The 15,936-nt window shown below is 37.9% G+C and overlaps 1 protein-coding gene across 1 annotated transcript in view; it reads right to left on the bottom strand.

The window, feature by feature from the left end:
- ANO2 (anoctamin 2) overlaps positions 1–15,936 on the bottom strand; it is a 203,637-nt gene that overhangs the window by 85,979 nt on the left and 101,722 nt on the right. The window contains exon 14 of the mRNA XM_075712517.1: positions 9,932–10,015. Coding sequence (XP_075568632.1) covers positions 9,932–10,015 — 84 coding nt within the window. The remainder of the gene's footprint in view (positions 1–9,931; positions 10,016–15,936) is intronic.

Here is a 15,936-nt window from a genome sequence, read left to right as displayed (position 1 = left end):
CCTCTCTTGTGAAGGTTCTCTACTTTTAATTTTAAGTTGCTTTAACATTCAGTTAATCAGAGCTGACAACTGAGTCTGCATATTTCAGCTTTAAAGTGTAAGCTTTCACCAAGCTGTCTCTGAACTTAGAACTGATAGTCAGTGATTGCCCCATAAGTAAAGGTGGGGTCTCCTCCTCCTTCATCAGCATAGCCACTGTACCTTGCTATACTGTCTGTCCTTACTAAGGAAGAATAGACAGCCAGAAAATACAGGTAGTGATGTGAAACTACGAAATGCAAAATGAGGATGGAGAAATAAAGACAAATATTTGGAGGTGGAACGGAAGAAAAGAATCTGGGGAAGGAGGAGAATAAGCCTAGAAGAGGCCATGATAGGAGGTGCAGAAAACAGGAATTGGTATGAAGGAAGGAAGGAAGGAAAGGGTGAAACCAAGCAATGAGGGAATGACAGTAGAGGAGGAAACAGATGCAAGAACTGAATTCACTGGGTGGACCGAGAACTATTAAAAAAAAAGAAAAAAAAAGGCACCTGACTAAAGGATGGCTTTTGTAATGCATTGACAGGAAGACAGAACTGAAGCTGTATTTTCCATACAGCACGTGTAAAACACAGCAGTCTGACTGAGATATTAAATATTTTCAAATATTAAAGTAGGTTAATTTTTAAAGATCTGTTTGCAATGTAAGAGACAAGTATCAACACGTTCAAAATGGTGTTTAAGTTGTTTAAGGTCCGACCTATTTTCCAGACACTTAATCTCAATAAGAAAATCGAGCACAGAACAGGAAAATCAGGTACAAAATGAGCAAAACATAGTGCAACACTTGGTCCACTAAGTTGTCTTTCTGTAAGCCACTGTAATTTGTTATGCCAAAAAAAAAAAAAAAAAGGCACCCGGTGCCTATGGGTTAGGAAAGATTCCATGCTGATGTTTAAAGGACCATCCCATTTTAAACCCATCACTGTTTTTAACATCACATTTTAAACCCTTCACTCCTGTTTGGGAGGGAGAGGCGCTGGAGTGGAGGGGATTACAGAGACTGCCATGCCAGTAAGGTGGCCATTTTAAACACGAGACTGATTTTAATCATAAGATTTTAGCTAAATTTGACAATTGGGCCAAAGGTAGCAGTAAACTTTAAAATTGTTCTTGCTCTCTGGCATCAGATGCTTGTAAAAGCTTTGTGGCATCCTCCTTTGATTTTCTGGTTTGATTTCATAGAACTTTAAGAATAGAAGAAAACCACGTGGAGGGTTGAATTTTGAACAGTTATCCCTGCCTACAAAGGAATAGCTAAAGGCACATACATAGCACTCCATCATCTTTCAGTGGACTCCTTAACGGAAGAGGAGATGCACTAGAGGTTTCTTTTCACTGTTTAAAAAGGTAATAGCCCATCTTCATTTATATCATTAGTTATGCACCAATCTCCGAGGCTAGCATTGGAGTATGCCATTGGAAGTTGTTAAATTAGTCCATGCATCCAAACAAGCTTTATGTTTTCACTATATGAACAACAGAGATTGAAAGAAGCAGTGAATCTGGCATCATGTATTAATAATTAAAAGTCTACTCTCACTAACTTCAGTTGTACAATACCCAGGTGACATCAATAGGAGAAAAAGTGGACTTGAATAACCTGGTAAGAATTCAGGTTTATCTATGACATGAAATACTATGATGTGAAGGAGCTTTCAAACACCACGACATCTTATCCCTAAATTAAGTGAATCATGAAAATCAGCAGATCAGCAGGCAAGTGTTTTTCAATTAAGCATGGTGATAGCTGCAAAAGTTGAGGCGTTCAAACTGACTTCTTTAGCTCTTTAAGCTTGGAGTATGTGGAATTTCAATCTTCATGGGATGGATGCCCGAATAAATTTAATGTAAATGCAGTTTGTTTCTTTAAAATTGCAGACAGGATTGCAGTATGTATCAAATAAAAAACTCTTGGCAACTAGTTTAACTGACTGTTGTTTCCACAGCCAATTTGTGTAAATTTTGTCCCAATCTGGGCTTCTGTTTTGACCTTGGAGATTAATAACATGATATTTACCCTATAAATATGCTCAACAGAAGGTAAAAAATACACTCCAAGATACAGGAGTTTGTCACAGCACACAGGAAAGGGAAAATACTCTAGTTTTTCTTAAGTTCAAGTATCTGCATTAAATTAAAACCCAGCAGACTTCTGGAGATTTATTTTTCAACCTGAGACTTTGCTGTAACCCTCTAACCTGTTATTATAGTCTTTGACTGGGTACAATGTGATAGTAAGTCATCTGCAGTAACTGCAGACTTAAGGAATAATACTTTATTACTCACTCAGGCAGAACTCCCATTAATTTCAAGTACTGATGAATAGAACCTGTAGGAATCAGTCTTTCCATTCAGTTTAATAGGAAAGAGACCTGCATCGTCTTTAATGTTGTCAATAAAAAGCTTAGGCCTCAATTCAAGAAAGCACTTAATTGTATCCATGTTCAGGACACTGAGGCATGTGCTTAACTTTAATCGTATGCTTAAGTCCCAGTTACATGATTAAACAACGAAAGCTGTAGTACTGCCCTAGAAAGCATGCTTCCTTGAGCCAAAATCTTAGTAAATAACACAAATAAGACCAACAAACAGTAGACATGCCTTCTCTTGTTTCTAAGTTCAAAGTTCTCTTCTGTAAAAGACCACTAATTTTTATTTTGGCAGAAAGAGTCTCATGAGCATTAGATACCCTTTTCTTAAAATTCTGGCTCTGATCAACACTGTTCAGCCTCCAACAGTTGAATAAAAAAGCATCCATTATTCCTAGCTAAACATCATTTTGATACCTAGACAAAACAATGATGATTTATTCCTTTAGAAAAGATAAGCAGTGATTTTGTTTACCTATAACTTTGGAGAAGAGGAATGGAAGCCAGAGGAGCAGGTTGATGTTATTGCAGGGTTGATGTCTATCATCTCTGGAAGGACACTGAGATCAGGGAAGGGCCATGACAACTGGAGAAAGACTAATTTTGTATCCATCTTCAAAGAAAGGACAAAAGGATATTCAAGGAGTCAGCCTTACTTTGGTCCCTTGGAAAGTCATTTTGAAACCCATTTCTGAGCACATAGAGGAGAAGTAGGTGATTGTGAGCAGTCATTGCGGATTTACAAAAGGTGAATCATGCCACACCAACCTGATTGCTTTCTGTGAGAAAATGACTAGACTTGTGGACAGGAGGAGACTTGTCAATGTCATCTGCCTTGACTTTAGCAAAATACAAGTTGGATGCTCTGGCTCAGAGAGTATTAGCTAATGAGTCATACTTTACTAGGAGATCTGTAATAGCTGAAGTACTGCTGGAGCTTATACTAGAACTGCCCTGTTTAACATCTTGGCACATGGAGGAGGTGATGGAATGCTTGCTCACCAAGTTTGTAGATGGTATCAGACTGGGGAGAGATGAGTTAATATGCTCAAGTACATGGCTGCCATCCAGAGGGACCTAGACAGGCTGAAGGAATGGGTCTATACATACCTCATGAAATTCATCAAGGACAAATGCAAAGACTTGTCTTTGAAATGGAAAACTCCTTGCAGTAGTACAGACTCTGCTGAAAAGGCCCTTTGGTGTCTGTGTAGACAGCAAGCCGAACATGAGTCAGGAGTGTGCCTTGGCAGCAAAGGCCAACAGCATCCTGGGCTGTATTAACCGGTGCTTAACCAGTGGATCAAGGGAAGTGATTACCTCTTCTTCTCAGCACTCATCCAAACTCAGCTTCTCAGCCTGCATCTAAAGTATTGTGTCCAGTTTTGGACTTTCCAGTAGAAAAAATAAATTTGTCAACTTATGTGAGTCATGTATGGAGCCCTGGAGCACTTGTCACATGATGAGAGGCTGAGGAACAAGGCTTGCTCAGCTTGTTTAAAGAGGTCATCAAGAAGATAGAGCCAGGATCTTCACAGTGGTACATGCTGGGAGGATGACAGACAATGGGCATAAGGTGAAAAAAGAGACATTCAGGCTGAGAAGCTTTTACACCATGAGGACGGTCAGGCAGTGTCCAGAAAGGTTTTAGCATTTCTGTCCTTGGAGGTTTTCAAGACCTGACTGGATAATACCCTGAGCAACCTGGTTTGATATCATAGCTGACACTCTTTTAGGCAGGAGTTTGGACTAGATAAAAAATCCTGAAGGCCTTTCCAACGTGAATTATTCTATGACAGTATATTTCTAAGCATTTTCTTTCTTCATAGCAAGAGTATTGGAAGAGCTACCTCCTTCTGAAGGCTGACTGGAATATAATTCTAAATACTGGAGCACAGAACTGTGGCTATACATTGGATTTATTTATTTGATACAAATGAGAAAATTGCAACTCGGATTTTCAGAGACACAGGGAACAAGTGGGACATTTTTAGCAGCATTTTTTACACTACTCCATACAAAGATAACCAAATTCCAAGACAACAATAGGGAAGAGGTTTAAATACACATCATATACCCTATAGTCAAAGAACCCACACATCTAAATAAGAACACACTGAAAGACCATGTCAACAGTCTTTTGAAGACACAAATTCTGCTTATGAATACTGTGGTATAAAACTGATGTAACCCAGAACTCAAATAAGCATTAAAATAATCAGAATTATAACATTTACACTTCAGATGTGACTTGATCCAATTAACCAACCAAATATTGGTACAATAAAGAGAATGAGATCTCTCTCTAAGATTATCATCATAAGTTATAATTCATCTTCAATCATTCTCCATTTTTTATTTTCAAAAGTTAATGATTCAAGGAATAAGTTGAAAAGAAAAAAAAAAAAAAGATCAGTTATTACATACACCTCTTACTATTCCATATACTTGGAAAGTAAAGTTATTTGTTAAAGTAAAGCAATGAAAGAGGCTGGAAAGACACTGGTCAGTCTAACAAATACTGGATGAAAATTGGTGGGTTTATCACATTAACAATAAGGTCCAATAAATGCTAAAAAATTATTTTCTCAATATTATGGATTAAGGAATTCTGGGTTTATTCATAGGTTTTTTACAGTTCCCATTAGTTAAATTAGTAGCTATGACCAATTAGCTTGGTTTCTTCTACAGAATAACAGCTAATATATAAAAAAAAAGATACTTATTTTTTTCTTTAGTTAATCTTATCAAGGACTTGCTTAATAAAGAGGTGGGTTCCAACATCCAAAGTGTTTCTTAGGCCTTGTGGGAGATTTGCTTATGCAAAATTGGGTAAGGAACCAACTAGTAGCAAGAATTACTATTTCATGTTTCGCAAGGCTGAAATTTTCAAAATATATTTATAAAGTATTCATCATCAATGTACAATTCTACTTTCATAGAATCATAGAATCATAGAATGCTTTGGGTTGGAAGGGACCTTTAGACATCATCTAGCCCAACCCCCCTGCGGTGAGCAGGGACAGCTACTTTATATTTACCTGTATCATCCTTACACTAGAGACCTTCCTCTTCAAACCAGCTTGCTTTAATTCAGTTGTTAACTGAAAAAAATGGTTCAGAAAAAAATATTTCTTTCTTTTGTTTCAATTACCAGTTGAATTAACAATTTAAATAAGTTACTCTGCTAGTTTCATATTTTAAATGAAGTAAAGGCAAGATAGAATGCCAGTTTATTATTCCCAGGGTTTGCTCCAAGTAAGGACGTAAGCCAAGAGAGAAGTCTTTTTTTCTATAAAGAAAATTTTCCTTGAGAAATATGTAGAATAAGTTATTCAGTTTCCTGCCAAATAGGAAAGATAAGAATATACATGATGTTGCACCATGTTTTCCAGATCAGCTGGACATTAAATGAAAAGGAGTCAGGGCCTTATCCATCTCTCCCAGAAATGACTGGAAGGTTTTCCTTCCATCAGCTCCAGTGAGAGTTGGATCTAGCCCCATCTGCATGTTTTCAGGCAAAAGACCAATTTTCGTTTCCTGACCTGCGTGTATTTCCATTGAGAACATTACTATTGCACAGAGAGAGGAACAACTTATCAGAAGATTACAAATATCCAACACCTTTTTTAGTTAACATTCTGCAGATACAGTAACTTTACCCTATTCATTAAATATTTCTGTTATAGAACTTCAATGTTATAGTGTATTAAACAAAAAACAACAAAAAATAATATTAATTGCTTTATTACAAAAATTGCATCTGCCATATTTGCATGAATGTATTATCAGACACATGCATTCATGTATGCACATATAAGCCTTCATCTCTGCTGCAAGTACAAAGAAGCCTTTTAATGTACATGAATCAAGAATCTCTCCATTGCAACCCTTTATTTATGAGACTGCAAAGAATCAAGTAGTGCTACTGATTATAAGCCAGATCATTGCAGGTTTCCAGAATCAGTCCCTTAGAACTTGTCATTTTTTTAAATGAATGCTGTAATTCATAAGAACTGTCCGTTTATACAATTGCTACCTAACCTGAGGCATTTCATGTAAATGTTTCAACTCCTTTAGCTTTAAATGAATTCTCTTCTGAAATAGTAGAACCTTAGGGTGTAAGATTAACTTCACACCAATCTTTTGTGAAGTGCTCTGAGCTCTCACAGTTTCTTTCCCACTCTCAAAATAACCAATAAAATATTTATTAAAACAGCCTGAACCACACAGGGTGGTGTAGGCTGAAATTTTGTTCTTTGCTTATTACAGTAGCCTAAATACCCTAAGTAGTATTTGTATGAAAGCTATATTCTATGACACAAACCCCATTGGACCAGTAATACATTAGATCTGTAATGCTTTCTATTGCCAGTCTCATCAAGCTGATTTGGAATTTGTTGCCTGGGTAGAGTGACTCATATGTTTACTGGCCCTGACAGGTGCTGGGCATCTTCCATACTCATTAAAGTTAATGACTTCAACAGCAGACAGGGAAAACTGTATGTTGAAGTAGGTTTCCTCTTAACAGGTATTCCTAAGTTATCATTTAAGAGAGTACGTAAGTGGTGTTGATTTTCTGCAATCACAAAAACAGCCCATAACCAAACCCTTATCCCTTCATTGCAAAAATAACCCAATTAGCTTCACAGGGACTCCTTGTTGGAGGAAGGCAAGAAAAAAAATTGCACTGTACACAGAGCTTTCCACATAAAAGCTCAGTTTCTTGCCATAAAAATAGTCACATCCTCACTGGAACAGAGGAATTAACTTACTGGAAACAAGCCAGTAATTTTATAGAAATATATGCCTTTAAGTAAGCTTTAAATCAGTATTCTCACAATAGCCGCAGCTTTGGCATCATTTCTATCCTAACAAATGACAGCTGCTGAACTGGAGACTTCTGACTTCATATTAGATAAGTAATGAGAAGTTTTAGGCAGTGGTGCCAGACCCTGTCCTTTGATATCAACAGAGCACACTACAGTTGTTGACCAGGTACACCCAAAAGATAAGCCTTTAAATTACACTATTTAGCTAAAAACACTCAGGTGAGAACTTCACAGAGACTTATGCCATGATATTAGACTGTCAGCCAAGATATGATGAGACTGAGACCTCACAGGCATCTGTGTATTTGTAAAAAACTAAGAAATTAGGAGGACTGAATCTTTAACTACAGAGAGACTTTACTTTGATGCCTGTCCAGACACTAGATCTGCACTATTAATATGACAAAGTCCTGTACCCTGGCTTCCACCCAACAAGACAGAAGTACTGAACCAGAGACCTCACAGAAACCTGTGCCTTAATATTAACCTGCCATGCAAAAGCTCCTGAGCTAATGGTCTTGCAATGAATATAACATACAGCTATCTGAAGGAGGAAAAAGCAAAGATTAAAACCTCTAAAAATTAGGCAGAACTACTCCAGTTTTAAATACTCATCACTTTTAATGTCTAACTTTTCAGGATCTTCCAAAGCAAAATGTACATTTCCACAGTTACATTAAACATAACAGTTCAGTTAAAGAACTGGCCTTTTTCCTCTTCAGGAGCTCTCACACAAACATTTCTTGCCCTTATAATATCATAAGACATTGAGGTACAAACCACTGAGCAACATATCTTTGATATCCAGACTAATGTGTTGCTTGCTGGAAAGAATTTGAGGGAAATCAAAAAAGTGATTGTAACAGAATTGGTAAGCAAAAGGTTTACTGATGGAAAACTGGTCAGAAGTTTGGAATACATTTCAGTAATTTGAGGAAAGATGGTAGTCAATAAGAATAATTTTGCTCCCTATGAATAACTGTTTGATGGTAAATGTCAATTTACTTTATTTTTTAATGACGTTTAGAAAAAGAGATTGAGATGACTCTGGGAAACTTTTTTCCAGAAAATACTTAAATGGCTCAATGAACTTTTTTTTTTTTTTCCCAAATTACTTCAGAATTAAATATTACTAAAAATCAGGAGTTTTGCAGTTTGAAATGCCTACATCAATTTCCAAAATAGGATTTTGTCTCCTATAAGGACATTGGAGAAAGTCCACATAGAGAAACTCTGCATACAGATGCCCCAAAAAATTGAAGCAAATATTTTCTGAGTGCTATTTTTCCATCCACATTGGCACAAAAATTAACTGGAGAAAAAATATTCTAGGAAAGCCTTTCCCTTCTTGATGTCTGGAAGGAGTTCTTCCCATTTTTATAGTGCTGGATCTTTACATTGTTCCTCGTTTTCCATCTATGCTTTTAGCATTTTTCATTACTTTCTTTTACCTTAAATTAATTTCTAATTTATAATGTTGTGATTTCTCTGTCTCATTTAAGCAGGATAGCCATCTAACACTGCCTCATGACTACAAAAGTCTAATATTCTACAGCATCAATCACTGACTTGTTTCCAGATTTCACTTAAAGACAGAAAAAGCTGAACAGCAGCAGCTGCTTTATCCATCTTTTACAGTCTTTGATCCCTCACTTGGAAGGCCTAGAGAACTGTTTAATGCATAAGGGAACACCTCCCCATACTCCTATGTGAGAGTCCCTGGTCATACTGGGCAAGATCCAAAGCCCATGAAAGTAATTGAGAATCTTTCCATTGTCTTCTGTGGAGTTTGGTTGGGCCCAACAGGTGAAAGGCAGTTTCACTGAGATGAAAAATTCACTGGAAACACTTCACAATCTTGACAGTGATCAGCAGAAGAAAGGGATAGTTAAGTTCTTTCATAAGCTGCAAGGCTAAATTTGTTGGACCAAACCTGAAAACTGGAGTATTCTCCACTTCAGATACTGTTTCTCAATATTTAAACAAATTAAATTGTTTCCGTCTACCTGGAAACTGGACATGGTTTTGGAATGCTTTGGCTTTGCTGGTACATGTGGTATGCAGGAAATAGGCAAAGGTTAACCAAGCTTTATGGACAAAGCCTACAGGGACTTATGAGTGCTTAGGAAATAGACCTCAATCAGCGTATTACAAGAGGGGATTGGGAAAAAAGTGCTTGTTCTTTGAAATAGCCATAGAAAGTATAAACCTTCAATCTAAAAATTATATACCAATTATTATTTTTCCATTTATACTGGAAATGCTATCAAAACTTCACAACTGTGTAACTGTGACATGACTAAAGATGCCAATGTTACTTATGCAAATGAAATCACTATAATAAAAGCTATTTTCTTTATTGTCCACAAAGTACTGAAATTTTAGGTCATTGCTATAATTCCTGTTGTCATTATTTTACTAATCATTCATCACTCTACAGATTAGATCCTGAGCCACCTGTCAACCATATTCCTATACAAATTGCTTTACTTTGCAGCACTAGCAAAGTGATGACCTCAAAGCCTTTCCATGGCACTGAAAGGCTGCATAACACCAGACCCCTAGCAAGCAACTTACAAGGCTGATTACGAGCACCAAAAAGTGTCTTTTGCAAACTAGTCATCAGATAATAAAAATGTAATGAAACACAAATCCAATATAAGTGAAAAAAGTAAGTTTCATCTTACTTCATTTGAATTTTCTGTTGTGATGTTTTTATTTTTCAGCTTTTTCTGCAGCAGTTTGGTTTCATACTCTGGTCTGGGATGCTCCTGAAAAAAGGAAGAAAACAACCACATGCGCGATTATGATTAAGAGAAAAGGAAAAAAAAAGTTCTGGTCGCTTATTCATGATCCAAGCCATCAAGATGTTTTAACACCACAGCACTTTTTGGACTAGGGGGATGGCTGCCTAGAGGTATGGGATACACTATGGGATGCAGGGGAAGAGTGTTTATGGATTGCGCAGGACTCCTTTAAGGGATGCTTAGGGGAGGAACCAAAGGTGGGGAAGGGAGGGATCTAGGTCACTTGGGGAGGAACAACTGTGGAAAAATAGAGGGATAAGGGGATAAAAAGGGTCGGTCACATGTAGTTTGCTGGTCTGTATGGGGGTCTGACCACCAGTGAGCAAGTGCACATGTAAGACTGAGTATGTAAGCATTAGTGGAGATCAAGCTGGAGTAGCTGGCAAGTAGGTGAAGAGCCTGGGAGCCAAGGAGGTGTGAGTCTCTAAGGGTGAGACCATGGTGGAGCTGGCTATCAGAGGGACCAGGGGAGTCCCAGCCAAATGCCAGAGAGACCACAGGGTCTGGGGGTCTCTAGGAGTGCAACCCACAGGGGACAGGGCAGGGGGAGTGAGAGTCCCTCTCTCTCTCACCACCCCCTCCCCCCTGCCAAGGTCAAGAGCAGGGTAGGTTGGCTGCTAGGGGATGAGGGGAGTCCCAGCCAGCTCTGGGGGAGCAGGATGTGTGTGTGGGTGGGTAACTGGAGAGGGGCTGTAGCACTGTGTGCTTGTACCACTGGGTACAAGTAACTGGGGAGACTGGGGTCTAGGGGCAGCTACTGGGCAGGCTGAGTGAGCCTAGCACCTGGGGGGATCCTCATGGTACATATGTGCATATATATATTCTCACTAGCAGACCTCCATCCTGCTCAGCCACAGAGAGGAGTAGGATGAGTCTGTTGTGCTGTCTGTGTTTGTGTGCCTGCTGTGTCTGTGTGATCTGTGTGGCTGGCCATGTATATATATATGCACGTATGTGGTGTATATGTGTGCTCTGTGTATGCCTACTGGCAATACATGCTTAGCTTTACTACAGGTTGGACCTGGGGACATGGAGCTGTGGCTGCCTCACCTCTCCTGGGCTGTCGGATCTGGCCCAGTTTCCCCTATGAATAATGTTTCAAGGTTTGCTTGCAAATTATATTTTTCTTTTCCAAATTAGAGCATAAATTAAGCATGGTAGCATAAACTTACCAGGATTCTAAAGAGAGCAGCTCATAAAAAAGACAAATGCCATGCATCTCCTCATTCCTGCCAAGTTCTGTATTCATTCAGAGCCTGGAATTTAAATTTGATGCCTCCTACAAAAAGGCTATTCCTACGGCATTGGTCATACCATCCATCCTTACTATAATTAGAACATATGCTTATCAGCCCAGTCAGAAAATCGACTTACTAACACTTTTTAATGAATCTGATAGCCGTGAAAAGAATAAAAAGCATTTCTTTAAAAATTAATTAATCCTCATGGACAATAGAATAGGGGTTGCACGGAACTTCAGCAGTCTTCCTTAGGGGATACCTGTGCTGTTCATTTTCTGTTATCTGTGACATTTTCACTATATCAGACACCATCTTGAGTATTCTCGGTTGCACACCAGTATATAGACACAGTGAGACTTCCAATATGTTGTTTATCCTGATCGTGAGATTTTTCTGATGCATTGAACAGGTATGTGAGCACACTATCATTTAAATAACTGCCTTAAATGAATATTTCTGTATCTTTTTGAACTGTATGAACAAGTTATATGCATGTCTGCCCTAAAGGCAATCCCACAAATGGTACATGCATTCTACTGCTCCCAGCAAGTCTGGTACTAACATGGGAGGCTTGAGGAAGCATTTTTTCTCTAAAGCTCAAGGACAGCTATGCCTCTGAGACTCTGGCACTACGATGCTATACCAAACAAATATAATGAAACTGCTAGCATGACAGTTTGTTTTACACTTATAATTTCATGTAGTATTCAAATTAATAAAACATTTTCTAAGGGTGCAACTGTGACACTCTTTGCATCACAGAGTTCTTTTACATTACTTATGTCTCACATAAAATCAATACCACAGTGAATGAAGTTCAGGAATCACTATAGCACTTCTTGTCACAAGGGTCACTGTTGTTATTAATTACAAAGTGCTATGAGTGTATGTGGACCTCCAAGAAATAATGAGGCATGGGTCATCTCTGACATTACTAAGTTGATTAGCAGCAAAAATGGTGGTGAGCAGGATGGGCAAAGGAAAGACAAAGATACAACAAGAAGTGTTTAAAGGTGCTGTGATCAATGCATGTGTCTTGATGTTTTGTAAGTTTTCACTAGCTTGTTGATTTACATTAATTTGTATCATGCATTCTTAGATAAAGTTCAAAGGTCACATAGAAGAAACATCTTTAGACTTAAATGAAGGAAGGATGAAGGCACCAGGCATGGATGAGAAGTGACAGCTTAATGAAAGTAGGGAAATGAGATAAATGAAGCTGTAACAAACTGAGATCTAATTACGCTATGGGAGCACCTGCAGAGCTGAATTGGCTTTCTTCCTTTTTTCTTATTTTCTGCTAAGCAATGCATTCTGTGACACCAGGGGCAGCTTCCAGAGGCCAGAGCAACTTTTGAAAATTGTCTTGAAGGGAAACAGGGTGAGAAAATCAAATGCCAAGCAAAACATTGTACTGCAACTTACATTTTTGCCATTGACAGTTTTGCTTTGAGTGCATATACTGTTCAAATTTGGTCAAGTTATGTTTAGTTTTCCTAGTAAGACATTTCAATGCCCTTTTAACTGCACTTCATACACCTACATCTGGATTGGAAAATTAGTTGATCTGTGTTCACTGAATCTGCCAAGACATCTTAGTCTTGACTGAACAGACCGCAGCACCTCCTGGAATGCATGTATCTATATCTTCTTTTTATGAGTATATTGCATGAAATGATTCTTTACAATACAGATTTAGAGATACTTGATCCTGATCATATATACACGGATGTAAAGGAACAACTCCACTCTGCCGTAAAAAGAGTGTGTTTCAAAATCAATTCTTTGTCTGAAAATGGGAAGAGTTCTACACTTAGGACAATAAGCTAGAAATAGTTGTCATGACTTGAAGAAGGCCAAATGTCCATGTAGGGATAAATATGAATCCCACGATGCTGGAAGTTTGCCAGTACAGCTGCCAGACACTTATTGAAAACCATGTGAGCCAAGGTACTTTGAGGCCAAATGACTGCTCAGAGTTGAAAACGATAATTCCCATCCTGAAAACAAAGAGCCAAATCATGACATTTTTACTCAGACAAAATTCCTATTGACGTCAGTGGGAATTTTCCCTGAGAATGGTCTCCAGGATTTGCCTCAAACATACAACATGTGTATCCACAATACATTGCAAATTAAGGCTGTGTAGGTAATGATCCAGTTTGATAAGAATATGTAAAGACAACTGATCTCTCCTTAATTTCTCTTTGATTTAGGAAGAAAGTGATAATGAAATTTTACAAAGCACGCATGACAAACACATCTGGGTTGCTAAGAAGAAATAGAACCTTAAAAACGCTCCCAGATTAACAGACCAAAGGACTTATCAGCAAAAAATAAGCCAACTCACTGCTTCATTTTTACACTTAAAGGAAAGTCAAAGAAACACTGAGAATTCATTGAACAGCCTTATCCTGATATGCTGAATACAAGCAGAGCAGCAAAGCAGTGCACACTGGTAGGAAGAAAGGTTTCCACAAATGAGAACTGGAATGATCCATCTGCTGCCCTAAATCAAGATGGAAACTTGGAATAAACAGAACAGAGAGCCCAGCTGCTCTCTGCTGCAAGAGGGTTAATTGTTACAAACCAAGGACTAAAATCCTCTGTTTCTTATGTTGATGAGACAGTCGGGAGGTGGGGGGAGAGGCTAAGGAAGAGATTGTCATTCACAACAATGATCTGTTTAGACTGTCCTAGTAATGGGATGCTCATCCAAGGAAAAGTACTTTTATATCTCAGCACATATGAAGGGATCACTGGAAGATGTTCACAATCTTTCTAGTCCAGATCACTTGCACAATAAATTTGATTTATGTAAAATTAAAACAAAAGCCTGAATAAGTCATCTAATATTATTACAAGTTTAGGGATGTTAAAAGACAAAAGCCACTGTACAAGTACATTGGAACTCAGTTATCAAAGGTATTGTAAAGAAACATAAAACCAAAGTAGTCAAAACAAAAAACCCATAAGGAATATTATGGAAAGATATTTGCCAGATAGATAGGTAGATAGATATAATGTCTTTCTTTGCTCCCACAAAGACCAGTAGTAGTTCTTTAGAGGATGACCTTCAAAACTAAATTTTGAAATACGGCCTCAGATTTTTAAGTGCCCTTAAGACCAAACAACCAAATGCTGCCATTGCAATGTCAAGATACCATATTTTGTGGTTAACTGTAGCAGAATATAGCATCATTTGTTCTTGTTCATAACTCACATTCAACCCATTTAAACACTCCTATATCACTAAGTGGAATTGTGTGAAGCCAGATGTCCCTTGAACTATGGTATTGAAAATATTGCTTAACATTATTTATTCTACTGCATGATAAGTCATTGCTGAAACAAATGAGCTGACAAACATAAAGAAGAAACCCAGCTCTAAAGTTGGATGCTAAAATGGGGCACCACCCAGCTTGTCAGTGGAACAACTTCTAGCTTACCTTACTGCTCTAATATTGATAAAATATTACCTGGGCTCTAGAAAATTTAAAATGTCTGTGCATATCACTGTCATGTTTATTTTTTTTAGATGTCCTATGGTAGTGTCAAGTAGTTGCAGTCATGGACTAGGACCTTATCACTTTAGCCACTATATAAGCATAGAACCCTTCCTCCAAAGAAACATTCTTAAAGAATGGATTTTTTCCCCTTTGGGCACTGTTCTCTTTTTTTGTCTGATAATGTGTAACTGTGGGAATACTTGGCTGTGGCGGCACTCTTTAGGTGAGTGTGTTTATGGAAACTTTTCTCTGTCAATATTTAGGATTGAGTGTACTTTGGATGGATTATAGATTTGTAGCTCTAGCAAAAAGAAATACAATAAACACTGCAAAATCCTTTAACTTTGATCTAAAGTAGCTGTTTCACAAATCATAGAATTATAGTCTCAAGAAAAAATACCCTGCAAATTAGCAAGGTTAGAAACCAACAGTTTCCTCCAACTAGGAAAAGGTATTTTTCTTCTAAGCAAGATCAAAATCATGATACACTGGGCCTTAAACTTGTCATTGGTCCAAGGCTATGTATTGCACATTATACACCACAGTGACCCCAAGAAACTCGGAGAGAAGGTTAAAAGAGAAGGTCACTGATGCATGAAAGAGGAGAACATTTTGTAGATTCATCCTGTTAGAGCTTGTCAAAGGTCATAGATTTTAGATTTATGATTGAGTGGGCAAGTAGCTGTCAAAGTTGAATGCTAAATCAAACTTACAACATAGTACTTTTATCAATCCCATGGAAAGAACTACTGCACATGTCATTAATTTCCCTGTCTTGACCTTACCAGAGATAGATAAGTGAATGTAATGTAAGAATGTTTCTAGCATGCTAGGTCTCAAAGTCTCTGTCAGTGTCTCCCATTTTAATAAGAATCCCTCATAAATAGCCCAGTTTTTCTGCCACACATGAAACTCTCTTCCAGGTAATATCAGATCAGATTTTTATTTACAAAATAGTATTTTCTTAGCACTGTCTATTTATGATATTTCTGGAATTTTAATTTCCCTGGAGTTTTCTTCCTTTCAGCCTCTGTTCGCCTGGAACCCATGGCTTACAGGCAACCTGGCTTACTAGGTAAAAGCAATGTGACTCTATATAGCATTTTAAGGCATACTGCCTCAAACATCTTAAAGC

The sequence above is a fragment of the Pelecanus crispus genome, chromosome 1, assembly GCF_030463565.1.
Source record: "Pelecanus crispus isolate bPelCri1 chromosome 1, bPelCri1.pri, whole genome shotgun sequence".
NCBI lineage: Eukaryota > Metazoa > Chordata > Aves > Pelecaniformes > Pelecanidae > Pelecanus > Pelecanus crispus.
Note: the sequence above shows the minus strand (reverse complement) of the source record. Positions and strands in the feature narration are given on the sequence as shown.